This window comes from Aphidius gifuensis, linkage group LG2, assembly GCF_014905175.1.
Source record: "Aphidius gifuensis isolate YNYX2018 linkage group LG2, ASM1490517v1, whole genome shotgun sequence".
Classification (NCBI taxonomy): Eukaryota; Metazoa; Arthropoda; class Insecta; order Hymenoptera; family Braconidae; genus Aphidius; species Aphidius gifuensis.
Genome location: NC_057789.1, coordinates 5743284 through 5764730, shown reverse-complemented (window position 1 = coordinate 5764730; position 21447 = coordinate 5743284). Strand labels below are relative to the sequence as shown.

General features: G+C 22.9%; 3 protein-coding genes across 3 annotated transcripts; 1 reads left to right on the top strand and 2 right to left on the bottom strand.

The window, feature by feature from the left end:
- The first annotated feature begins 2910 nt into the window (after positions 1-2910).
- LOC122848650 lies at positions 2911-10551 on the top strand. The gene is made up of 4 exons (XM_044146877.1): positions 2911-2957; positions 9819-9926; positions 10003-10204; positions 10274-10551. The coding sequence occupies exons 2-4, from the start codon at positions 9829-9831 to the stop codon at positions 10427-10429; spliced, it is 456 nt and encodes a 151-aa protein (XP_044002812.1). The 5' UTR covers positions 2911-2957; positions 9819-9828; the 3' UTR covers positions 10430-10551.
- Positions 10552-12157: 1606 nt separating this feature from the next.
- On the bottom strand, positions 12158-13594 carry LOC122848649 (dephospho-CoA kinase). The gene is made up of 3 exons (XM_044146876.1): positions 13130-13594; positions 12771-13062; positions 12158-12673 (listed from the first exon to the last, which is right to left on the bottom strand). Exons 1-3 carry the CDS (start codon positions 13239-13241, stop codon positions 12373-12375), a joined length of 705 nt encoding a protein of 234 aa, XP_044002811.1. The 5' UTR covers positions 13242-13594; the 3' UTR covers positions 12158-12372.
- A 992-nt stretch (positions 13595-14586) lies between these two features.
- On the bottom strand, positions 14587-21149 carry LOC122848645 (putative uncharacterized protein DDB_G0282129). Its single transcript, XM_044146870.1, has 5 exons — positions 20901-21149; positions 18598-20796; positions 15630-16296; positions 15141-15417; positions 14587-15071 (listed from the first exon to the last, which is right to left on the bottom strand). The coding sequence occupies exons 2-5, from the start codon at positions 20789-20791 to the stop codon at positions 14619-14621; spliced, it is 3591 nt and encodes a 1196-aa protein (XP_044002805.1). The 5' UTR covers positions 20792-20796; positions 20901-21149; the 3' UTR covers positions 14587-14618.
- Positions 21150-21447: the final 298 nt, after the last annotated feature.

Here is a 21447-nt window from a genome sequence, read left to right as displayed (position 1 = left end):
GGTCAAGACATTTATGTTAACTGCGCATTGTCCAACAATGTTGATAGTGTCTAAAGCCAATCCCTCTATTTACTCTGACTAATGTGTAAACACATCTTATAATTCGATATACATCCACGTGCTCAAACGTATTTTCAAAAAAAAATAGTTAACATTCAAGTCATTCAATGAAAAATAAATTATATATATTATAAAATTTTTCAATCAATTAAATTAATGTAATGATTCATCAATCACTAGGTCATTTACAACGTCAATCATAATAAATATAAAAATAAAAAAAAATAAAACAAACATCATTTAGAAAAATACATGACAATGCAATAAAATTTATAACCCAATTTTTGTGTTTTTAATGGAGATGAAAAGTTTTTTACAAGAAAAAAGATACAGATAATAAATTTTCTACAATGATTTTTGGAAAAATAATTAAAAGCCTTGAAAGTAAATGAAATCAACAATAAAAAATAAAAAGAAAATATTATTGTTGGTAGAAATTTTTTTTTTTTATGGAATGAGGAAAACATTATTGATATTTTTAGAATACAGAAATTTCTATTTTTATTTTATTTCTATTTATGGATATTAACGTTTTTTTTTATTTATTTAAACTTTAGCTGCTGACTGATTTTTGTTGAAAGACGAGTCATTGAAATACACTTACGAAAAAAATAAAAATCAACGGCGCCATTTAGTCTAAACCCCCATTCATCCCTCTATGTATATCATGTTTGTATATTTCACTGGACTATTTATCGAATTAATTATTGTCTCACCATTTGGAATTGCTTGGAATATATAACCACGATAAAAATATAACTCTGAGGAATCTGCTTCGTGGTCTCGTTCGAGTCTAGTGGATAAACAAAAAAAATTAAATATATATATAACAAAGGGTAAATATATATATAAAAAAAAGCAAAAATAAAATATGAACTATTGGTGGACTGATTGCCCAATGCGTGGGTAAATAGGAAAAAAATAATAATAAAAAAAAAAAAACTTTTTGTGGATTGAAAATCAACATTTTATGGTTCGCGTATTTTTTTTTTTTTTTTTTTTCATCTAGACAATTTGTTTTTCTTCCTTGAAACATCTTTCAATAAACTTTTTGATTTTTTTTTTTTATATACATCTATTTTTTTTTTTTTTTTTTTCGGAGAAAAGTTTATCAAAGTATCGTTTAATTAGGTCATTTTACATTATGGTCATTAAAGATTTACCGAGAAAATCATGGTGTCGTATTTAAAAAAAAAAAAATAATTTATTTTTCTGTAAATTTGCAAGGAAAAAAAAAATTTAGTAAACTTTTTTCTTTGATTGTAAAGTAACTCAAATTACCCTGTACTTTTGACTGGCTTTTTTTTTGTACAATTTTTTTTTTTTTTCTACCACTTATAATGAGAAGAGAAATAAAATTCTACACCTCAAGAACGTCATTCTGACATAATTTCGATTAGTCAAGAGAAGCTCATACAACTTCCTCGACAAAAGTTCGATTTGTATTATGTCATATCAGCAAAAAAAGAATAAAAAAAAAAATTAGCATCTTAACCGAGTTTAAATGAGTAATTTAATAAGTCATTATTGAGATATGTATCTTGGTTATTGCTTTTTGAAAATACGAAGACGAATAAGAAACCGACAATGACGACAACAACGAGAAAGTAAATATCTTTAAATGGACAAAAAAAAAATATAAAAAAACAAAGTATCTAACAATACAATAACTAGAGCGAGGTTCATCCCACGTTAAAAAGAATTAATTTTATTTTTGTATTACAATACGATTGTTAAAAAAATTCAAATATCGAATAATGAATAACATTAATAATTAATGATCCAATATATATTTAAAATTTTAAATAATTCATTAAAAATACTTCAAAAAGATCAAAATAAAAAATATGAAAAAATTAAAATTCCATATATCAAAGATAATCATAAAATTAATGATCCAAAAATTTAACTTTTATTAAAAAAAAAAAAAAAAACTCCACAAATCATTTCAACTATTCATAAAATTTCGTAATAATAAAAATAGAAAAAATTATTGATTTTTATTTCATTTGTAATAATGAAATTGAAAAATATTAATGATAGCTTAAAAAATTGATTTGGTGGTTTTGATGATGTCACAAATATTGAGGGCGTATTTTTGATTTTATATTAGTAGGGGTAAATAGTGACGCAAAACGTGACAGTATATTCAATGCCAGGACATTTTTATCCCACTTGAAAGAATTGAATAAATGTATATATGCGTTGATAATAATGAAAGTAAAAAAAAAAAAAAAAAAACAAAGAAGAAGAAGAGATAAAATTAAAGAGTGAGGGAATTGTTCGAATGGATTTATCCATAGAGAAGGGTAAAATATGGATGAAAAATAGAAGAAAAAAAATATAAAAATAAACGAAAAATAATATATATACAGATAAGGGGGTGGTAACATTTACAAATTTTCGTAAAATTGTATTATTTTATATATATTTTTTTCTTGGGGGTAGTTTCGCGCAAGAAGATGAATAAAAAGAAGGGGATGTTTTAGCCCCCTCAACTTGATACTTATATACAATAACTGATTTCTTTTCATGGTATAAATACAGTGCGCGCAACTCACGATCATCATTCGCCCTCTGACCTCCAAACTTAATACTCTATATTATTAATAGAAAATTTAATTAATAAATTATTTATTTAAATTTTAATCAAGTTATTTCAATATATATAATTTTTTTGTTTTTTTTTTTTTAAATTAATTCAAGTGTTGTTGCTTGATTTTAAAATAAAATTTTTAAAAATACATTGTTTAAATAATTTAATTTACAAATTAATATTGTGAAAATAATTTTAAATATTTATTTGAGATTTTTTTTAGTTTCATTCTTGGTTTTTTTTTTGAGAAATTGTTGAAAGTGTTTTTTTTTTTCTTTTGAAAATCTTGTGGATCGTTTTGGTAAGTTTATTTTTTATTTTTCAAATAATTTTTTATAGATGTGATTATTATTTAAAATTTATAAAAATTATTTTATTAAATTTTAGTGTTGTTTATTTATTGAATTATAAATTATTTATTTATTAATGAAATTTAATTTTTAATTTTTTGGTGGAAATATTTCTCCGATTTTTCTTTAACCATGGATCATTTTCGTGAAAAGGTGGAGAAAGTTGGAGAAAAATCGGAGAAAGTCGGAGGAATGTTTTCACGACGGTTTTTAATAATAATTTTCAAATTTAATTTTTATTTTAAATAATTGAAAACTCAACTTGCATAATAAATTATTGTTTACAAAAACCAATAGAAAAAATATATATGACAAAAAAATTTTAAAAAAAGTGAGATGTGTTCTCTGTTGAAAAACTATTTATCTATGTATATGCGAAAAAAAAAAATTACTTGAAATATTGACTGAAAATAATTATAGTAACTTTAACAGAACATTCTAAGTCTTTTTTTATTTGTATTCTTTATAGAGCCTACAAAAGTAGCCCTGTTTCACTGGTAAAGTGATACTATTATTATTATTTTAATTTTTTCGTATATAGAAAACATTTAGACTTTACCAGTAACACAGGACTACTATTGTTGGCCCTTATAATTATTTATATTAATAATTTTTTTTCAAATCATCTTATCTGTATATTGTGAAAACACTCGAGGCAATTTTTTTTTCATGATGATTTATATGTCCCTTGGAAATTAACAAAACTCACGAATAAAAAAAAAAACATTTAAAAATAATGAAGGAATTTAAAGAAAGGCATATCTTTTTTTTTAATTAAATTTTTTGATTAACGTGAAATAATCATATCGCGATGAAAAGTATTAAAATAAATACATCAAGTGTTAATATTACCATTTTTTTATTTTTTTATTTTTCATCATTTTATTCATAGATTTAATATTCTATATTCTTATATGGCTTTTCATACGACCAAGAAATAGTAAAGACACGATTTTCATGATAATCATTATTTAATACGGATAATAAAATTTATACATATATTTTTTTTTTTATCAGGATCAAATATAAATCATTTTAAATTATTTTATTCTATCAGTCGTTCAAAATGAGTCATTTATTAAATGCCTCATTTATTCTAAAAATAAAATATTATGTTTCATCAATTAACTCATAATTAATTTACCAATTAATAATTAAATAAACTATTAAATCAAAATATATAATAATAATTTTATTAAAAACATATATTTAATTTTCAAATAAAAAATTTATTTATTTAAAAAAAAAATAAATTAAATTAACATATTTCAATTTAATGACTATTTTATTAGATATTTTAATTAAAATAATTATTATTTAATTTTATATACAATTTGGAATATGAGAAGTAGAAGGGGACCAGGCTACTTGTTGGACATACAGAAAAATTTAATCGTAACTCGCGAGTTATTGCTCATCAAAATCCCAGTATAAAAAATTCAATATCAAACCAATAAATTATTCAATATAACAATTATTATTATCATCATCTTTTTATTAAAAAAAAAAAATTTCTTGGCTATTTTTTAATATTTATACATGAATATTTCAATTCTTCAATCTTCATCTCTATTTTTTTTATTTTTTTCTATTTTTTTTTTTTATCATTTCTATCAAAGTTATCCATTAAAATCAAAAGATAAAAATATATATATATTGATAATCTCAAGTATAACCTTTTGAGCTTCCTACAGTTTAAATTAATTTCTTATTTTTTTGATAAATTACAAGTTAAAAATGAAAAATATTGAGCCACTCTCTTGTGCTCAGCAAACTGCATTTCCATAGTAAAGTCAAAACTATTTGTTAAATTTTTTTTCAAACTTGGCATTCCACCAATATTATTTTTTTTTTCATGAAAATATGTAAATTCACTTAATAACAATTTTTATTTCTCTTTGAATAATATTTCTTTCATCTTATTACATTGTATTTATTATATTTGGATTATAATGTCGAAATGTATATACTTGATTTGGCAAGTTATATGCCATACAAAAGGGACTTTACGTTTGGCATATTTAAAGTCAATGACAGTGACAATTTAAATACGCCCCTCACTGAAAACTTATTACATTATTCATTTCAATATTTCAATTCATATTACTAGCGTGAGTTGAAAGGTAAAAATATTCCAGCAAAAGTATAAAACAAAAGATGAATAGAAATGAATATTGACACACTTTTGTATTACGCCCTTTTTATATATTTTATTTATTTTTTTTTTTTATCAATACACATTTTTTATACTGGATAATAAAAGGGTCAAATTTTTTGATGAATTTTTTTGTTTCAATATATATATATTTTACAAATGTCATATTATTATTTTTTATTATTTTTAAATTCAAAGATTTTATTATTTATTTTTTTTTTTTTTGTTATATTTTTGTGGGTGTTGATGCTGTAGAGATGATAAATTGTAATTTATTTATAAAACAAATTGATATGTCCAATTGTAAAATGTAAAATATTTCCAATAACGGAAAATATAAAAGTTAAAATTTATTGATCAGATATACATTGTCAATGAAAATGCGGAAATATAGAAGCGACAAATGAGACTAAAAAGTCATGTCGTTGTTGAATCAATGATTGGTCTTGTTAGTGTCATATATATATAATTTATAAAACGATATGGTTTTGTACTCGACAAATGATATCGTCATTGAATAATAAAATGACTCAAAAATATAAAACAAATATATACAGCAAAAGAAAAAGAAAAAGAAAATTTAATTGGTCTCAGCTATTAATTATTTTTTAATATTCTAAAATATATTATCTAGCTATTACATTAATTAATTAGTTAATTTATCAATTTATTATTTATTTAAAAAAATAATTAACTTTAAATTAGATTTAACCAATTTAAACTGAATTTTTATTTGAGGCAATGAAATTGTAGAAATTGAGGTGAGAAAAAATGAAGAATTTACAAAAATAAATGTCAATGAAAATAAAAAAAAATAACTAAAAGATAGTAAAATGAAAAAATAATTATAAGTGGCAAGTTAGAAAATAAAATATAAAAAAAATAAAAATACAACGACAGTCGGAATTGGAAATGAAAACGGAAGTCCAGTATTGCTCACTTTTTTTTTTTTTTTATATTTTAATTTTTTTCTCTTTATTAGATCAAAGAGAGGTCATGCTTGTAATATTATTCCTCCTATTTTTATCATTTAATTTTTTAAATACAAGAAAAAAAAAAAGGAAAAAAATATAATAAATAAACTTTAGATACATATTCATTGTATGAAAGGACGCACGCAATGAATTGAAAATAACATCACGCGATTTGTTTCTATTTTTATTTACATTGCAATAAAATTTTTGTAATATTATTATATCTTAAAAAAATGTCCACTCTCAATATATATACCCTGAAAATATATATGAAAAAAACTTTTAGTATCTCTTGGCCAAAATTCCACCCACTTGGTAAAAATAAAAATTGGAGTAAAGTCAAAAATAATACTGATAGTAAGAAAATCGTTTACATCCTGTCCTTTTAAACAAAAAAAAAAAAATAAATTATAAATATTTTCAAGTGTGAAAATAAGTTTTATTTTTATTAAATTTTACATAAACAAAAAATAATATTAAAATTGAAAATTAAAAAACACAAGAGCAATAAATAAATTTTTCGATAAAAAATTTTATTAATTTTTCTATATTGTTCTTAGTACGAATGATTATTCATATATTTATTTTAATTATTGTCCATAATTTTATATTCAAAATAATACATAAATAAATGAACAACAATAAATTAAGCATTAAATAAATAAAAAATAGCCACAAGGGGTTGAGAAAGAGAAAGAAAAAAAAAGTGATGCATCAGTTTTGTAGAAAAGTAACATGATACATAGAATGAAAATGTAAAAGAGTCATACAATACAAAGAGAGAGAGAGAGTAAAACATACAGAGAATAGTACAAGTTTTTTTATTTTTTATATTTTTTTAATTTTTTTTTATTATTTAAGCACACAGACCAAGTGACGCCGGACCGTCCTACATCCGTGAACAAACTAGACGTGATTTTATCTTACATTTACCCAACTTTATGTTTCCTCTTTTTTCTCACTTTCTCACTCAAAACATATCCCCAACATTATAACGACTTGAATAATAAAAATGTACAATATATTTTCAACAATTAATTATCAAAAAAAAATGATAAAATTCATATAATAAAATTACATGGAAAAAAAAAAATTATAATCATGGAAAAGACAAAAACTTTATAAGCTTGAAAAAAATTTTAAAAAAATTGTATAATTCAATGACGTCATAGCAATACATCATTATTAATAAAAAAAAGAAAAAATATATAAATCAAATTAATTAAATTAAACCACAAATAAATCTTCAAAAGAAAAACCACAATTTGTTCATATAATAATTATTAATTCAACAATTTGTAAATTTTCTATCTTGCATAATTTAATTGATTAAAATGATGCAAACATAAAATAATATATATCAATTGATGATACATATAAAATAACAGTTATAACAAAATGTGGTATAAATTTTGAAAACCACATAATTTTGTTATTTGCTAATGCATTTCTCCTTTGATAAATTATTTTATGTTTTATTGAAACTTGGTTAGATAATAATTATAATTAAATAAAAAATATAAAAAATATATGTATGATTATATTTTAACAATTTGCATGAAAATAAATTGATTTTCCATTTTTATTAAATCGTTTTAATGTCATTTTACGAGGTACACACTACGTGCTAGTTCATTACACATCACACACCCTTAGTTGTGCTCTATACATCTAGACACATCGCACTTTTATCATTTATTTATAAATTATATTTTTTGTTTAACAACGTGACAGGATATAACAAATATTTATTTTATATAATTATACTTTGAAAGTATTGATTTTTAATTTTTTATTAAAGAAATATTAAATTTAGCTTTTAGAAATATATTTTTAGCAATTTTTTTCTACATTATTTCTCTGCAGTATTAATTTCTTTTAGATTTTTTCGATTTTTCGATAAAATTTACAGAAAAATATGCAAAAAATACTAGACTTTTTTCACAAGGATATAGTTTGAATATAATTTTTATTTTTTCAAAATAAGATGATAATTTTATATTAGAAAAAAAAAATAATGTTCAAGTTTGTTTTTGATTGAAATTTTTATCAACACAAGAATCTTGTTCAATATATGTTACATCAACTTGTCTAGCTGTTTGTCATACAAAATTGATTCTTGACCTGTATCTACATAAATTTTTTGATTAATATAAACAACGTTAATATTATTTTTTCGGTCATAAGATCAGTTTGTTTGTTATACGCAACCAAAAACATACAAATAAAAAGTAAAAGTAATTTTTTTTTTTTTTCTTTTGAGCTGATAGTAAATGTAAAAATAACTTTTGATGTAAAAAAAAAAGCTAATTATGATTAAACAAATTCATGTGAATTTTAGTCACGATGCCGCCTACATCCAACTCAAATATTTGTCTTAATTCTTATACTTTGTTTTGTCAAAAAGCAATTTTTTTTTTTTTCATTTATTTATGTTTGTTTTTGCGGTAGAGTTTGTTACATTATATATCAAAAAAATTATTAAATTAATCACCCAAGTTTTTTTAAATATAATATTAATTATCAATTTATTATAATTTATTTTTAATTTTTTTTTTTCCATTAAAAATGTAAATTATTAATTATAAATTATGATGTTTATCTTGAAATATTTGTCATATTTTTTTTCTGTTATGCTTAATTTTTCTTTCATATTTTTATTATGAATTTTATTTGGTGTAGCTTTTGGGGTTGACTCAACAAGATGAGCACTTATCTGATAAATAAAACAGCCCAGTGGAAAAATTATTTTTGAGTGTATCTATCGAACTAGCACTCAAGAAAATAAATAAATATTGAGTAAAAAAAAAAAAAAATTTCCACGTGAGACAAATGATTCTTTTTGCAGATTAAAAAAAAATAAAAAAAGTTTTTTAAATATTTTTTTTATTTTTTCTTGTAAACGATATTACTGAAAAAAAAAAAATAAAATTTAAAAATAATCTCGATGATAATAGCATCGTGTATTTGGTTTTTATGATGTCAAATTATGATAATCTTAAAATTTATTCTACACTCGTGTATATATCAAAAAAACGTCTGTAAATTTTTTTTGTTTTTTCCCATTGATTACAGCTTTTTCACCTGAGGCATTTTTGATATAAACGATGAGTTATATTTGCTTATCAAATTTTATTATAAATTAAAGAGGGTTCAAAGTAGAAATAAAAAAAAAAAAAACCAAACCAAATGGCAATTTGTCAAAAGAAGCTTGAAATTTACTGAGTGAATTTTATTGTTCCCCTTGAATATTATTATACATGTTGCAAGATAACCCTCCTATTGTGACTTCTTAATCCTCACGAAGTAAACCATTGAATCATCCGATGATTTATAATATCAACTACCAAAAGACATGATCAATGATCTCGAAATAAAAATAAATAAAAAACAATAAAAGTATTAAAATCATGTCAGTTTAATTAATTGATTTTTATTTTTTTAATTAAAAAAAATATCAAGCTGACAATTATTATAATTATTACATCAAAAAAAAAAGTCCATTTAATTGGACATTTCTTGAAAAAAAAAAAAAAATAAAATTAAACTTTTAAATCACTACTTAACTTGGTGTTTGAAAAAAAAAAATAAAAAATCAAGTTATAAAGTCCAACAAGTTTAAAGTTAATGAAAAACTAAGAATTGGTATATATATTTATTTTTTTTTTTTCATTTTGTTGCAGAAAAAGTAAAATGAAAATGTCACGGGGAAGATTGATAATGATTTTAAGTTTATTTGCTTGGTGTGCGTATGTGGAGGCAGGAAGACAAACTCGACCAGTGGATTGCGAGTGAGTTACTTGAAAACGAAGTAAATTAGATAATTTAATTTAATTTTTTTGCTAAATGGTTGATATAATTTTATAGAAAATACGTATATCATCCACACTGCAGAGGAATACAAGCAAAAAAACGTGTTTATCCAGCTGAAATAAAAATTGATAATACAGAACAACCTTGTGTATGTTCACCATCATCATCATCATCATCGTCATCACCTGGTACCAAAGATTCCAACAATCGTCGAACGACATTTTCAAATTCAAAACTTCTCGATGCAATGCTAAATGTAATTTAATTGAATTAATTTAATTTAATTTATTCAATATTTTTATTAATAAATATTTTTTAATTTTAGGGTCTTGATATGAATACAATTTATGAAGCGTATGCTGCATCATCAGATCGACACAGAAATTACAACGATATTACCAGAGAAAGAAATTCACAACGAAGAAGACAACCAATTGACAATACGATTGATATTAACGACTTGGATTTATTAGATTATTAACGTCATTTACCAGATATTTAAATAATTCCTTGGTGGAAATATTTCTCCGTTTTTTTTTCCACTTTTTTCGGAAAAAGGCGGAGAAACGAAGGAGAAATATTTACACCAGGATTAATATAACGATACGAACAAAATAAAAAAAAAAAAACAAAGAAAAAATAATAAAAACTTCTTTCAACTATTCGTGACTCGTACGGAAGCAAAAGATAATTTATTTATAATTTAAATAATATATCTTGACGATATGTCAACGTCAATTAATAATTTTTTTATTTAATTGTATAAATTTTTAATTTAATTTTTAATTTATATATTCAATTAAAGTAGCTATATTTTTTAATTAATTTTGTATTATAATTTTTTATATTTCAATAATTATTTATATTTAAAATAATAATTTTTATTTTTTTAATTAATTTATAAATTAACGACATGATATTTTAACTCATAGAATGGTAAAAAAGAATAATGTGTTATTTTAAAAGAAAAAAGAAAAAAAAAAACAATATATATTGTCAATTCGCTCAAGAACCTGGTAAAATCTTTTTGAAAAAATAAAAAATTCTATATATACATAAATTATAGTCCAAATTCTTTATCTTAATTAAATTTATAAGTAAAGCATGTGAAAAAAAAATAAAGTAATAATTAGTAGATGTGTATATTTCTCCGTGCGAGGCTGACGAAAAGTTCGATAACGAAAAAAAAAAAAAAAAAAAATATTTAAAATCAATGTTTTAAATTCTCTAATAATTTTTGTATATATGTAAAACATCTATTTGTTATTATTTAAAATTTTAAAAAAATAAACATATATATACTTGATTTTTTATTTATTCAATATTTTAAACAATAATTTATATTCTCTATATGAATAACACAACAGGCAATATAAATTACTCATCAGTTGGACGAAAACAATTTGTTTTTTTTTTATTTTTATCATTATCATTTGTGGTTTGATTATTATATACACACAGAATGTGTTTTTTTTTTTTTTTAATTTATTGTTTAATAAATATTTATTTGTTGTTCCTGTGGAAAATGTTTATTGAAGACAAGATAATTAAATAGATATTGCTGAAGAGAATCAACCTGGTTGTGCATCAATTACAACATTAATATTATTTTTTAAAAATTTATTTTTTACTACAAAAAAAGCTGAAAAATATTATGACTCAATCAGTTGTCCAACAAAAATTAATAAAATATTGAAATAATTTAAAAAAAAAAAAACTGTCAATATGAAAAATTTAAAAAGGATTTTTATAAGAAATTTTGAAAACGAATTACTCAATAAATTTGTTGAAAGTTTGCCAGTAAAATGTTGAAGAGATTTCAATGGGATGTCAATGTCAAGAAGACTTGGAACAAAATTAATTTTTTTTTTGACATATTGATAATAAATATTTTTTTTTTTCAGGCTTTTATTATTAATAATAATTCAATTATTTTTATACTGATATTTTTAATAAATTACTTTAATTATTTAGTACTTTGCTAGCTATAATAAAAAAAAAAAAACATTTTTTTAATTTCAAGTATCAGTGTTTTTATTATACTGGGCAATTTTTTTAAAATACATTTTTCAAATATTCATATCAATTATCAAGACATGGAGAACATCAGCTAATAAATAATACAGATATTTTTTTAGTACATGATAAGTATATTTAATATTTATACTTGATAATTTAAACACAAAAACTTGAAAATTTTCCTGTCTACCAGCAGGATTATGTTTGATACGACAAAATAATAAAAACTTTTTTTATCATCAACGCGTTTTAAATGCATACAATTGCAACAATCAATTAAACTCAATTGAAATAACAACTGAGAAATAAAGAAGCAACTCTCAAATGACATGATAAAAAAAAGAAAAAAAAAAACAAAATGAATTTAATATTCATAAATTTATATTGTTAATTTAATTGTCGTTTTCAGGACATTGTGATTGATCCTTTGGTTTTATTTTTCAGCCAGTATGTACTTGCCAATAGTACTGTACAACATAAGCCAAGAATAAATCTCAATCGCCAATGATGTTTTGATGATTTGAGAAGATTTATAATTCTTACTGTTTGTTCTCTCATGTCCTGTTGACTACTTGAATTTTCAATAACAAAATTTGCATTTTCAATTTTTTTATCAAGTGGCATTTGTGCTGATATACGTAATTTGGCTTTGGCTTCAGTAAAGCCAGATCTTTCCATCAATCGTTGTAGCTGCAAATCCTCCTCACTTAAAAAATTAATAAAATAAATTAAACAAAAGTCAAAGTCCATCAATATATTATTGTTGTTATTATTAAAATTTATATGATCAATATTTTAGTTACCATGTGACGACAATAATTTTATACAAATAACCAAGCATTTTACCAGTTTCAAAAAGCAATGGTAAATCCATAACAATAAATGAATGTCCTTGAAAAAAATATTTAAATGCTTGCCAAATAATTTCTTTATATATATCTGGATGTGTTATTGCATTTAATTTTTTACGTTTTTCAATATCATTAAATATATGATCACCAAGTTTAACACGATCAAGATGTCCATCACTTTGAAAAACATCATCACCAAATTCTTTTTTTATTTTATGCCAAGCTGGTTTACCTGGTTCAACAACTATCAACAAAAAATACATCATTATTATTTTATCTAATTAATTATATTTATATATATTTTTATTAACCTTTTCGAGCAGCATCATCAGCATCAATAACTGGAATTCCATGTTCACGAAATACTTCACAAACTGTGCTTTTACCAGTTGCAATACCACCAGTTAATCCAACAATAAACATTTTTTATTTGTTTATAATGTTAATTATTTATTTTGTTAAGCTATATTCAAGTATTTTATTTTGAGCAACAATAATTGTTAATTTGTGAGGATAAAACAATGTGTCAAATGATTAATATAATTTTTAGCATTATCATTAATGAATAAAATAAATGTTTATTGTTGAAAGTTGTTATTTAAAGTAGTATTAATTAATAAATATTATTAGTGACTTGGTTGTTTGACAGGGTGTATCTATCACCAAAATATTTTGTTGTTATTATCAACCATTATTGTTATTATATTATTTATTTTTACTGGTTATGCAGCTGGATACGAGATGACGTGCAATTCTAATATCTGGCATAGCTCTTTAAATATTCTGCTTTCCTGATGAAAAGTCGAGTATCTCTACCAGTAATGCTTCCAGTAAATTACTGGTAGCTTACTGGTAACAAGTACCAGTAGGAGTAGCATTTACCACTTTACCAGTAATCTACCAGTAGTCTACCAGTATCATGAAGCTCATCCATAGATATCTAGATTTGAAAGGGTTTTTTTTTTTTGGGCCCTGGTTTAATATATTTTTCTCATTATTAATTAATTTCTAATTTTTATATTTTCTAAATTACATGTTGCTAAAGTTGTGGCATAATTTTCTTGGATATCTAATGGCAATTTATTATTTTAGAAATAATAAATTTCAAAGCTAAATTAATTTTGTGACAAAAATTAATAAAGCTAGGGCTCCACGAAATTCGTATGGTTCTATGAGCTCTAAATGTTTGATGGTCAATCCTCAAGGATTATTATATTTCAATCGAAATTCACGGTTTCATACTAGGAACACAAAATAAGCAAAGAGGCATTTTTCAATCCAAAGTTTTTTGGATTGAAAAATAATAATAACTCGTTGCTTGTCATGTGTTCCTGATAAGATAGAAAATTTTTTGAAATTTTACTTGACCTTCTCAACAACAACGATTCATGACGACTACTGGCGACTTTGATTAATCAACTGAGTCACAAGACTTTATACGTTAGAAATATAAAATAAACCAAATTAAAAATAGAAAAAAATTATTCATATGATAACTTGGCGTATGAAAAATATATTTATTTAAATAAATAAATAAATAAATTTATTGATCAAATACAAAAAAACATAAATAATTCAATTTCAATTTTTTATATATATAAACTTTCTTTCAACATACTGTGAGAAACGGTTTGCAATTTTTTTGCGTTAAAGTATCATGTATATATGTTTTTTCTTTTTTTTTTTTTTATTCGATTAATGATCATTTCTGCCAATAACATAAATAACTTTAGATGTTTGGAAAAATAAATAAATCAATAAACTTGTATGTAAAATGAATGAATGAATAATATTTTATTGCTACTGTAAAACAGGCCTTAATTCTTGTGTCATTATTGGATATGATAGACCAGTTGCACCAGAAAGTGATAATGGTAAATTATTTGTTTGTTGTGAATTTTGTTGTTGTTGATTATTTTGTTGTGGACCAACACCACTCATTGTTATTGTTTGTTGTGCCATTGTTACAATTGGTTGTGGTATTGATACTGGTGCCATTGATACAGCAGCAATTGATACTGGTGTTACAGTTGCAATACTAACTGGTACTGTTGCAACACTTGCTGTAACTGTTCTTAATGTACCAGCAGCAACAGCAGCATTAACCATTTGTTGTGGTGTTGGTGCTTGTGTTGGTGTTATTGTAACTGCTGGTACTGTTACTGCTGTAACACTTGTTGTACGTTTACCAGACATACGTAATTGTGCATTTTGATCAAGTAAAAATTCATTTGTTGCTGTTAAATCACTTACCTATAATTTAAATATAAATTTTATTAGTTATTTCATGTAATTTTATATAATAATTATTATTTTACATACTTTTTTTTTTAATTCATCAATTTTTTTTCTTAATAATGAATTTTCATCTTCAAGAACAAATGATCTTGCTTCATTTCTTGCAATAACTGGATAATAATAACCAGATGTTATTTGTTGACCAACAAGTTGTGGTGATGTCTCAAAATGTAATACAGTTTCACCAGATATTATTCTACGTTTTGGTTCTGGTGGTGATAAATAATCACCAGGATGTGGTGATGCATTGTATCCACTATTAATAATCATTGGATGTTGATCTTCAATTTGCCAATGATAACTATTTTCAAACAAATCAATCATTTAATTAATTCAATATAAAACATAAAACTTTTACTAATATTATGCAAGAGTTTTTCTATTTATACCTTCACAAATAATAATTCATATGTTGATGCGTAATTTATCAAGTCATATATAAATTTACTAGTTGATTTAACATTACTTTCTCTTAATAATAATTATTAATATAATATATAAAATAAAACTTACTTTCTGTCTTCCTCAAAATGTCGTTGATCACCATTAACATTATTATTATTATTACCATTAAAATGTTGTTGTGATCTTGGTGGATTAATATGTGGCTGAATAGTATTACTACAATTACTATTATTATTATTGTTGTTGTTGTTGTTGTTAATGTTATTGTTGGTATTATTATTTTGTACTTCATCTTTTTTATAATGACGAAATTTACAATTTAATCTTTGACAGCTACCTTTTATAAAATCTTTACATACTGGTAATTCAATTTTATTGACATCATTATTAATATTTTTAATACGATTAATAATATGTGCTGGTAATTCACCAGTTGTACGAAAATGTTTTTCTTCATTTTCTGTACAATGTAAAAATTTACAACCAGGCCAATTACACATGCCATTTTGATAATCATGACAAAATGTATATTCATCAATTGGATTGTCATGTGTTCTTTCATGTATGTACTTACAACGTTTACCACGATGACAAACATTACGTAAAAAATCACGACATATACGATTTTGTGATGAATCACCATTTGATGTTGATGTACCACCTGCCATTTTATTGACAATTTGAAATTCTTCTAGTTTTCTCTTCATTGGATTAATCAATTGGACATTTTTTTTTCTTTCAATATTATTGGTGGTATGGCATTGAGAGATGGAATCTGTAAATAATATCAAAAAGTTGTTATAATAATATGAATGATAGCTTTGTTTAACTGGTTCTTGTGACAACAGGCCGTTGATTTAATAAATTTAAATAAATATTTTCTTGAAATTAAATTCATGGATTAAATTAAAATTTGCTGAATTAATTTGTTGTTATATTTTTTACAAGATAAATTTACGTGATGGCATCAAGCCAAGGACATCTTCGAATCTCAACAATATTAAAAAGCTAAAAATTAATTAATATTAAGTATAATTACATTTATTTTTATTTTTTTTTTTTTAATAAATAAAATCAACACAGTTTTTATTATTCAATTTAATCATTTTTTTTTTTTTTGTTTTTTGTTTATTTGCATTTTCTTTTTTTTCATAATGACTTGTGTATTGCATGGATATTTTTATATTAACAATATTATTTACAAAAACAAATACGAGATATTTGAAAACTTGAAAAAAGTTTTTTATAAATTAAAAAAAAAAATTATATATTTATTTATTTTTAAAAAAATTTGTTCTATTTTATTTATTTCATTTTTTAAATATTTATATAATTTATTTTATTTTTTTTCTTTTATTGTTTACAATGATTATTAAATTTAAAAAAAAAAAAAAAAAAAAATGGCACTCTATGTGAACAAATTATTCAATTGATTTAAGTAAAAAAAGAAAAAATTATTTATCAAATTTATCATGAAAATTGTGCTTTGAATTTTTGCAGTGTTTTTATTATTAAATTTTTATAATTTATAAATATGTTTTCGTATAAAAAATGGAGCAATAACAAAGAGAAAGAAAAAGAAAAAAAAAAAATTATATTCTGACTAGGCCATACAGGGCCATTATTTTAAGTGAATTATAATTTTAATTTTGTTTTTTTCCCATTTCATACATCACCAGACGACAGCTCATGAAAATTAATTCAATTTATCAATTTTCTTCCACAAAAATACAAACAATCTAACCGGCAGATCTTTCACAAATTCCTAAATATTATTTAACTTATAAACAAATAATAATAGTGCTAATAATTGATGAAAAAAAAAAAAAATAAAACAAAACAAAAATTTGCTAACGAAAAGAGATTTCATTTACACCAAGTAATAATTAAAAAAAAAACAAACTATAATATAGACTCACACATCTAGCCGTTTAATAATCATCAAGTGGAAATGAATAGTAGTTTAAAATAATTGATAATATTTATACGTGTTTATTTAACAACAATGTATACGTATGATGAAAAAATTTGTTGCATTTGATGCAACTTTAATTAAAAAGATATGACTGAACGTATTGGCAGCACATTAAACATATTTATTTATTATTTAATTATTGTTAAATCAACTATTTATTTATTTATTTATTGTTTTCAGACCATAGTCATATTGTCTATAAATATATTTTATTTTTGGGTAAATTAAACCAAAATCATCATTTTATTTTCAACTCTGATTATTTGTTTATATTTTATTTTTTTCATCAAGTTTATGTGGTTTTTTTTTCATTTTTTGTTTAACCTTTCATACACTTGAAAATCATGGAAATATATAATTACTATTTACACTTTACAAATTATTTAAATATCAATGTAATGTTTTTCATTTTTTTTTTTTTTTTTATATATAAAAAAAAAGAAACCATGTTAAATTAATTATTTTGTCTAAAAAATTGTGTGTGGGTTTTTTTTTTAAATTTGTATTTTCATCTAGCTGGTTAATACTTCCAGAAAATTAATAAAAATATGATTAATTTAGCTTAAATTTAACACGAAATAAATTGAGTCCGTAAAATGAAAAAAAAAAAAAAAAAGTATATACAAAAATGATGTTGAAATGGTTAGAATAATTTATCAAATAACATCCAGCCAAATGCAATAGCAATTGGTGCAACATAATGAATTGGTATACTATAAGTTGCATTTAACATATCACCACATTGATTTTTTAAACAATTTAATTGTTTAGTTAATTCAGATTTTTCACAATTAATAATTTCAAATTTTTCTTTTAATATAACAAGTTGTTCATTGACTTCTTCCATACGTGAATTATCATTTTTTGTACGATAATAAATATCTTTTAATTTTTCAATTGTTTGTTCATTTGGTTCACGTATAAACCATTCACGTATATCATCAAGTTCACGATTAACAATTTGTTGAGATTCGATATTATCATCACCCTTAATTGATTCTAATGCTGTTATAAAATTTTGTAATATATGTTCACGTGTTATATTTGAATAGCTTGTACGATCACAAGATGATAATGGTTTAAGTGTTTTAATATAATCACCCTCAAGATGTTCACCATCTTCTTCTTCTTCATCATCATCAATTTTCCATTCTTCACATTTTTCAATACAATCATCTTTATCATCGTTTCCATCAGTTGCTGTTACTGAAGAAAATGATGCATTTGGTGAATCTGCTGAATCAGATGAATCATCACCTTGTCCAGTTTCATCACCATCACCATCGTCACCATCATCATCTTCATCATCATCATCATCATTATTATTATTTTTATCATCTTTATCATAATGAATTGTTTCCAATTGTTCACCATTAACATCACTAGCAAATCTAACTTCCAACTTATTAATATCACGATTAATTACATCGTCAATTTTTTTATTTTCAATTATTGATTTTTCATCAGATGTATCATCACCATCATCATCATCATCATCACCATTACGATCATTGATTGAATTATTTTTATCATTAATGATACATGTTTGTCCACTTATTTCTGAACAATCATCATCATCATTATCATCATCATCATCATCATCATTATCATTTTCTACATTTATTTTTCCATTTACAAGGGTTCTTCTTGATGTTGGTGGTAATATATATTCAGCATGAATTTCACGATTATTAGTTTCTTCCTCGTCATCATCATTATCTTCATTGTCATTATTATTATCAATATCATCATTTTTTTCATATGAATTTGAACGTTCAGTTGCAGTTGTGATGCTAGAGTTGGTGGTTGTGGTTGTAGTGGTAGTATCAGCAATTGATGTTGATGTTAATTTTTCATTTGAATCATTACTTTGTAAATTAATTAAATTTTCAAGTGAATCATCAATATTATCAATATCAATGTTACTTGATTCATTGAGAATATCATCAAGTGTTATGTTTATTGTATCCATTATACTATTTGGAATAATATTTGTTGAAGCATCAATTATTGTTCCATCATTATTAAATGATGGTTGTAAATAATTTTTTAATATTGTTAATTGTTTGTGTATATTTATTCTATCAATACGATATTGTTTTAATTTATTTTTTAAATATATTTCAATTTTATTATGTTGTTTTAGTTTATCAATGATATCTTGTTTTTCTTGTTCATGTGTTTTAATTAAATCAATATTATTTTGTTCTTTTTCATTACATGATACTTCAAGTTGTAATAAATTTTTTTGTGATGTTGTATATTTAACAGCTAATTCTTGTAATTCTAATTGTGTATTTTTTGATATATCATGTAAACTTTGACATTCATCTTCAGTTTCATTTAATCGACATTCAAGATGCATTATTTTTTGTGATAATTCAATTTTTTCTTGATGTACTTTTTGTAATGTATCTTTAGCAACAATTTGATATTGTGATTTTTCTTCTTCAAGTTTAACTAATTCATTTCTTATTTTATCTTCAGTAAAATTTTTTGAATATGCAACAAGTTGACTTTCAACTGTTTTAACACGTGATAATAAACGATCTTCATCAATAAGTGCCTTCCATGATTGACTTGCTGATACTTTCATATTATCAACTAATTTTTGTAAATGTGTTAGCTTTGATTGTAATACTTTTTCACGTCTACTTGCTTCTTGTACATATTGATTTAATTTATAAAGATCTTCAAGTGTAACATCAGCTTGTCTTGTAACATACATTGAACGATTTGAAATTGCTTCTTTACCATCTGGTAAATATAATTTTAATGTTGCAATAATACAACCATGTGTTACTTTTTTAGTACTTTCAATAACATCAACACCAAATTGTACAATATCACCAGAACATACTTCTTTAGCTTTTGATTCAGAACCAGTTGTACTTAATCTTTGATTATTAACAAATGTACCATTACTACTACCAGTATCTTGAAGATAAAATTTACCATTTTTATACCATAACTGCGCATGATTACGTGATAATACTTTACAATCAAATATTGCATTATCAATTGATGCACGTGTACGTGCTACCGAACGTCCAATTTTAACTGCTTCATCCAAATTCAATGTACGATCTTGAAATGCATGTGAATTATCACGACATATTAACATTCCTTTAGCACTCATTTTGTTGTTGTTGTTGTTGTTTGTATTATTGTTGATGTTGTTGTTGTTGTTGGTTGTGTTATTATCATAAACTGTTGTATTCATATTGTTATTTTCAATTTGATTTAATAATGAATAATTGGTATTTTGTACCCAGCCAATACTTGCCACAACCATAGCCACTTGAAAATTAACAATTATTATTTATTATTATAAATAAATTACATCAGTATGATATTTTTAATTATATTATCCAAATTGAATTATTTAAAAAATTTAATATTACCGTTTTGGCAAATGATGATTAATGATTAATTTCTTTATCATTGACAATATAATTATTTGTTTATTAAATTAATTAATAATAGCATGACTAAATTCACGTCGCAAGAGACAGTAGGAAATGCAACGTCGACAGAAACTGGGCGTAGGGCATCATGTTGCTTTTTTTTTTTGCAGCACAATAAGAATAATAATATCAAAAAAAACTTGATAATGATGATGATGATTTATAATAATAATAAAGAATTTTTTTTTTTTTTTCTTTTTATATAACAAAACGTTTTATAAATGCGCACAAATTGATAGACATTTAGTCTTCCGGGTTTTTTTTTTTTTGTTTTATTTATTTATTTGTTGATATATATTTTTTTTTTTCAAAATCTTTCACTCACACATAGAGTTTACTCTAGTCATTGTTTTTTTAATTAAATATTTAATGGCATAGAGTAGATATAAATAACAAACTTTATGTTTATTAATATTGTCTGATATAAATTAAGCTGGACAAGATTATTAACATAAAAAAAAAAAAAACGTGAAAGGTGTCTGAA

Coding starts and splice junctions, on each gene's coding strand:
- LOC122848650 (XM_044146877.1), top strand. CDS start 9,829: ATGAAAATGTCACGGGGAAGATTGATAATGATTTTAAGTTTATTTGCT. Junction 9,927..10,002: donor ACTCGACCAGTGGATTGCGA/GTGAGTTACTTG, acceptor ATAATTTTATAG/AAAATACGTATATCATCCAC. Junction 10,205..10,273: donor TTCTCGATGCAATGCTAAAT/GTAATTTAATTG, acceptor TTTTAATTTTAG/GGTCTTGATATGAATACAAT.
- LOC122848649 (XM_044146876.1), bottom strand. CDS start 13,241: ATGTTTATTGTTGGATTAACTGGTGGTATTGCAACTGGTAAAAGCACA. Junction 13,063..13,129: donor TGATGATGCTGCTCGAAAAG/GTTAATAAAAAT, acceptor TTTTGTTGATAG/TTGTTGAACCAGGTAAACCA. Junction 12,674..12,770: donor AAAATTATTGTCGTCACATG/GTAACTAAAATA, acceptor TAATTTTTTAAG/TGAGGAGGATTTGCAGCTAC.
- LOC122848645 (XM_044146870.1), bottom strand. CDS start 20,791: ATGGTTGTGGCAAGTATTGGCTGGGTACAAAATACCAATTATTCATTA. Junction 16,297..18,597: donor AGATGGTGAACATCTTGAGG/GTGATTATATTA, acceptor TATTATTTACAG/ATTCCATCTCTCAATGCCAT. Junction 15,072..15,140: donor TTGATGAATTAAAAAAAAAA/GTATGTAAAATA, acceptor TTTAAATTATAG/GTAAGTGATTTAACAGCAAC.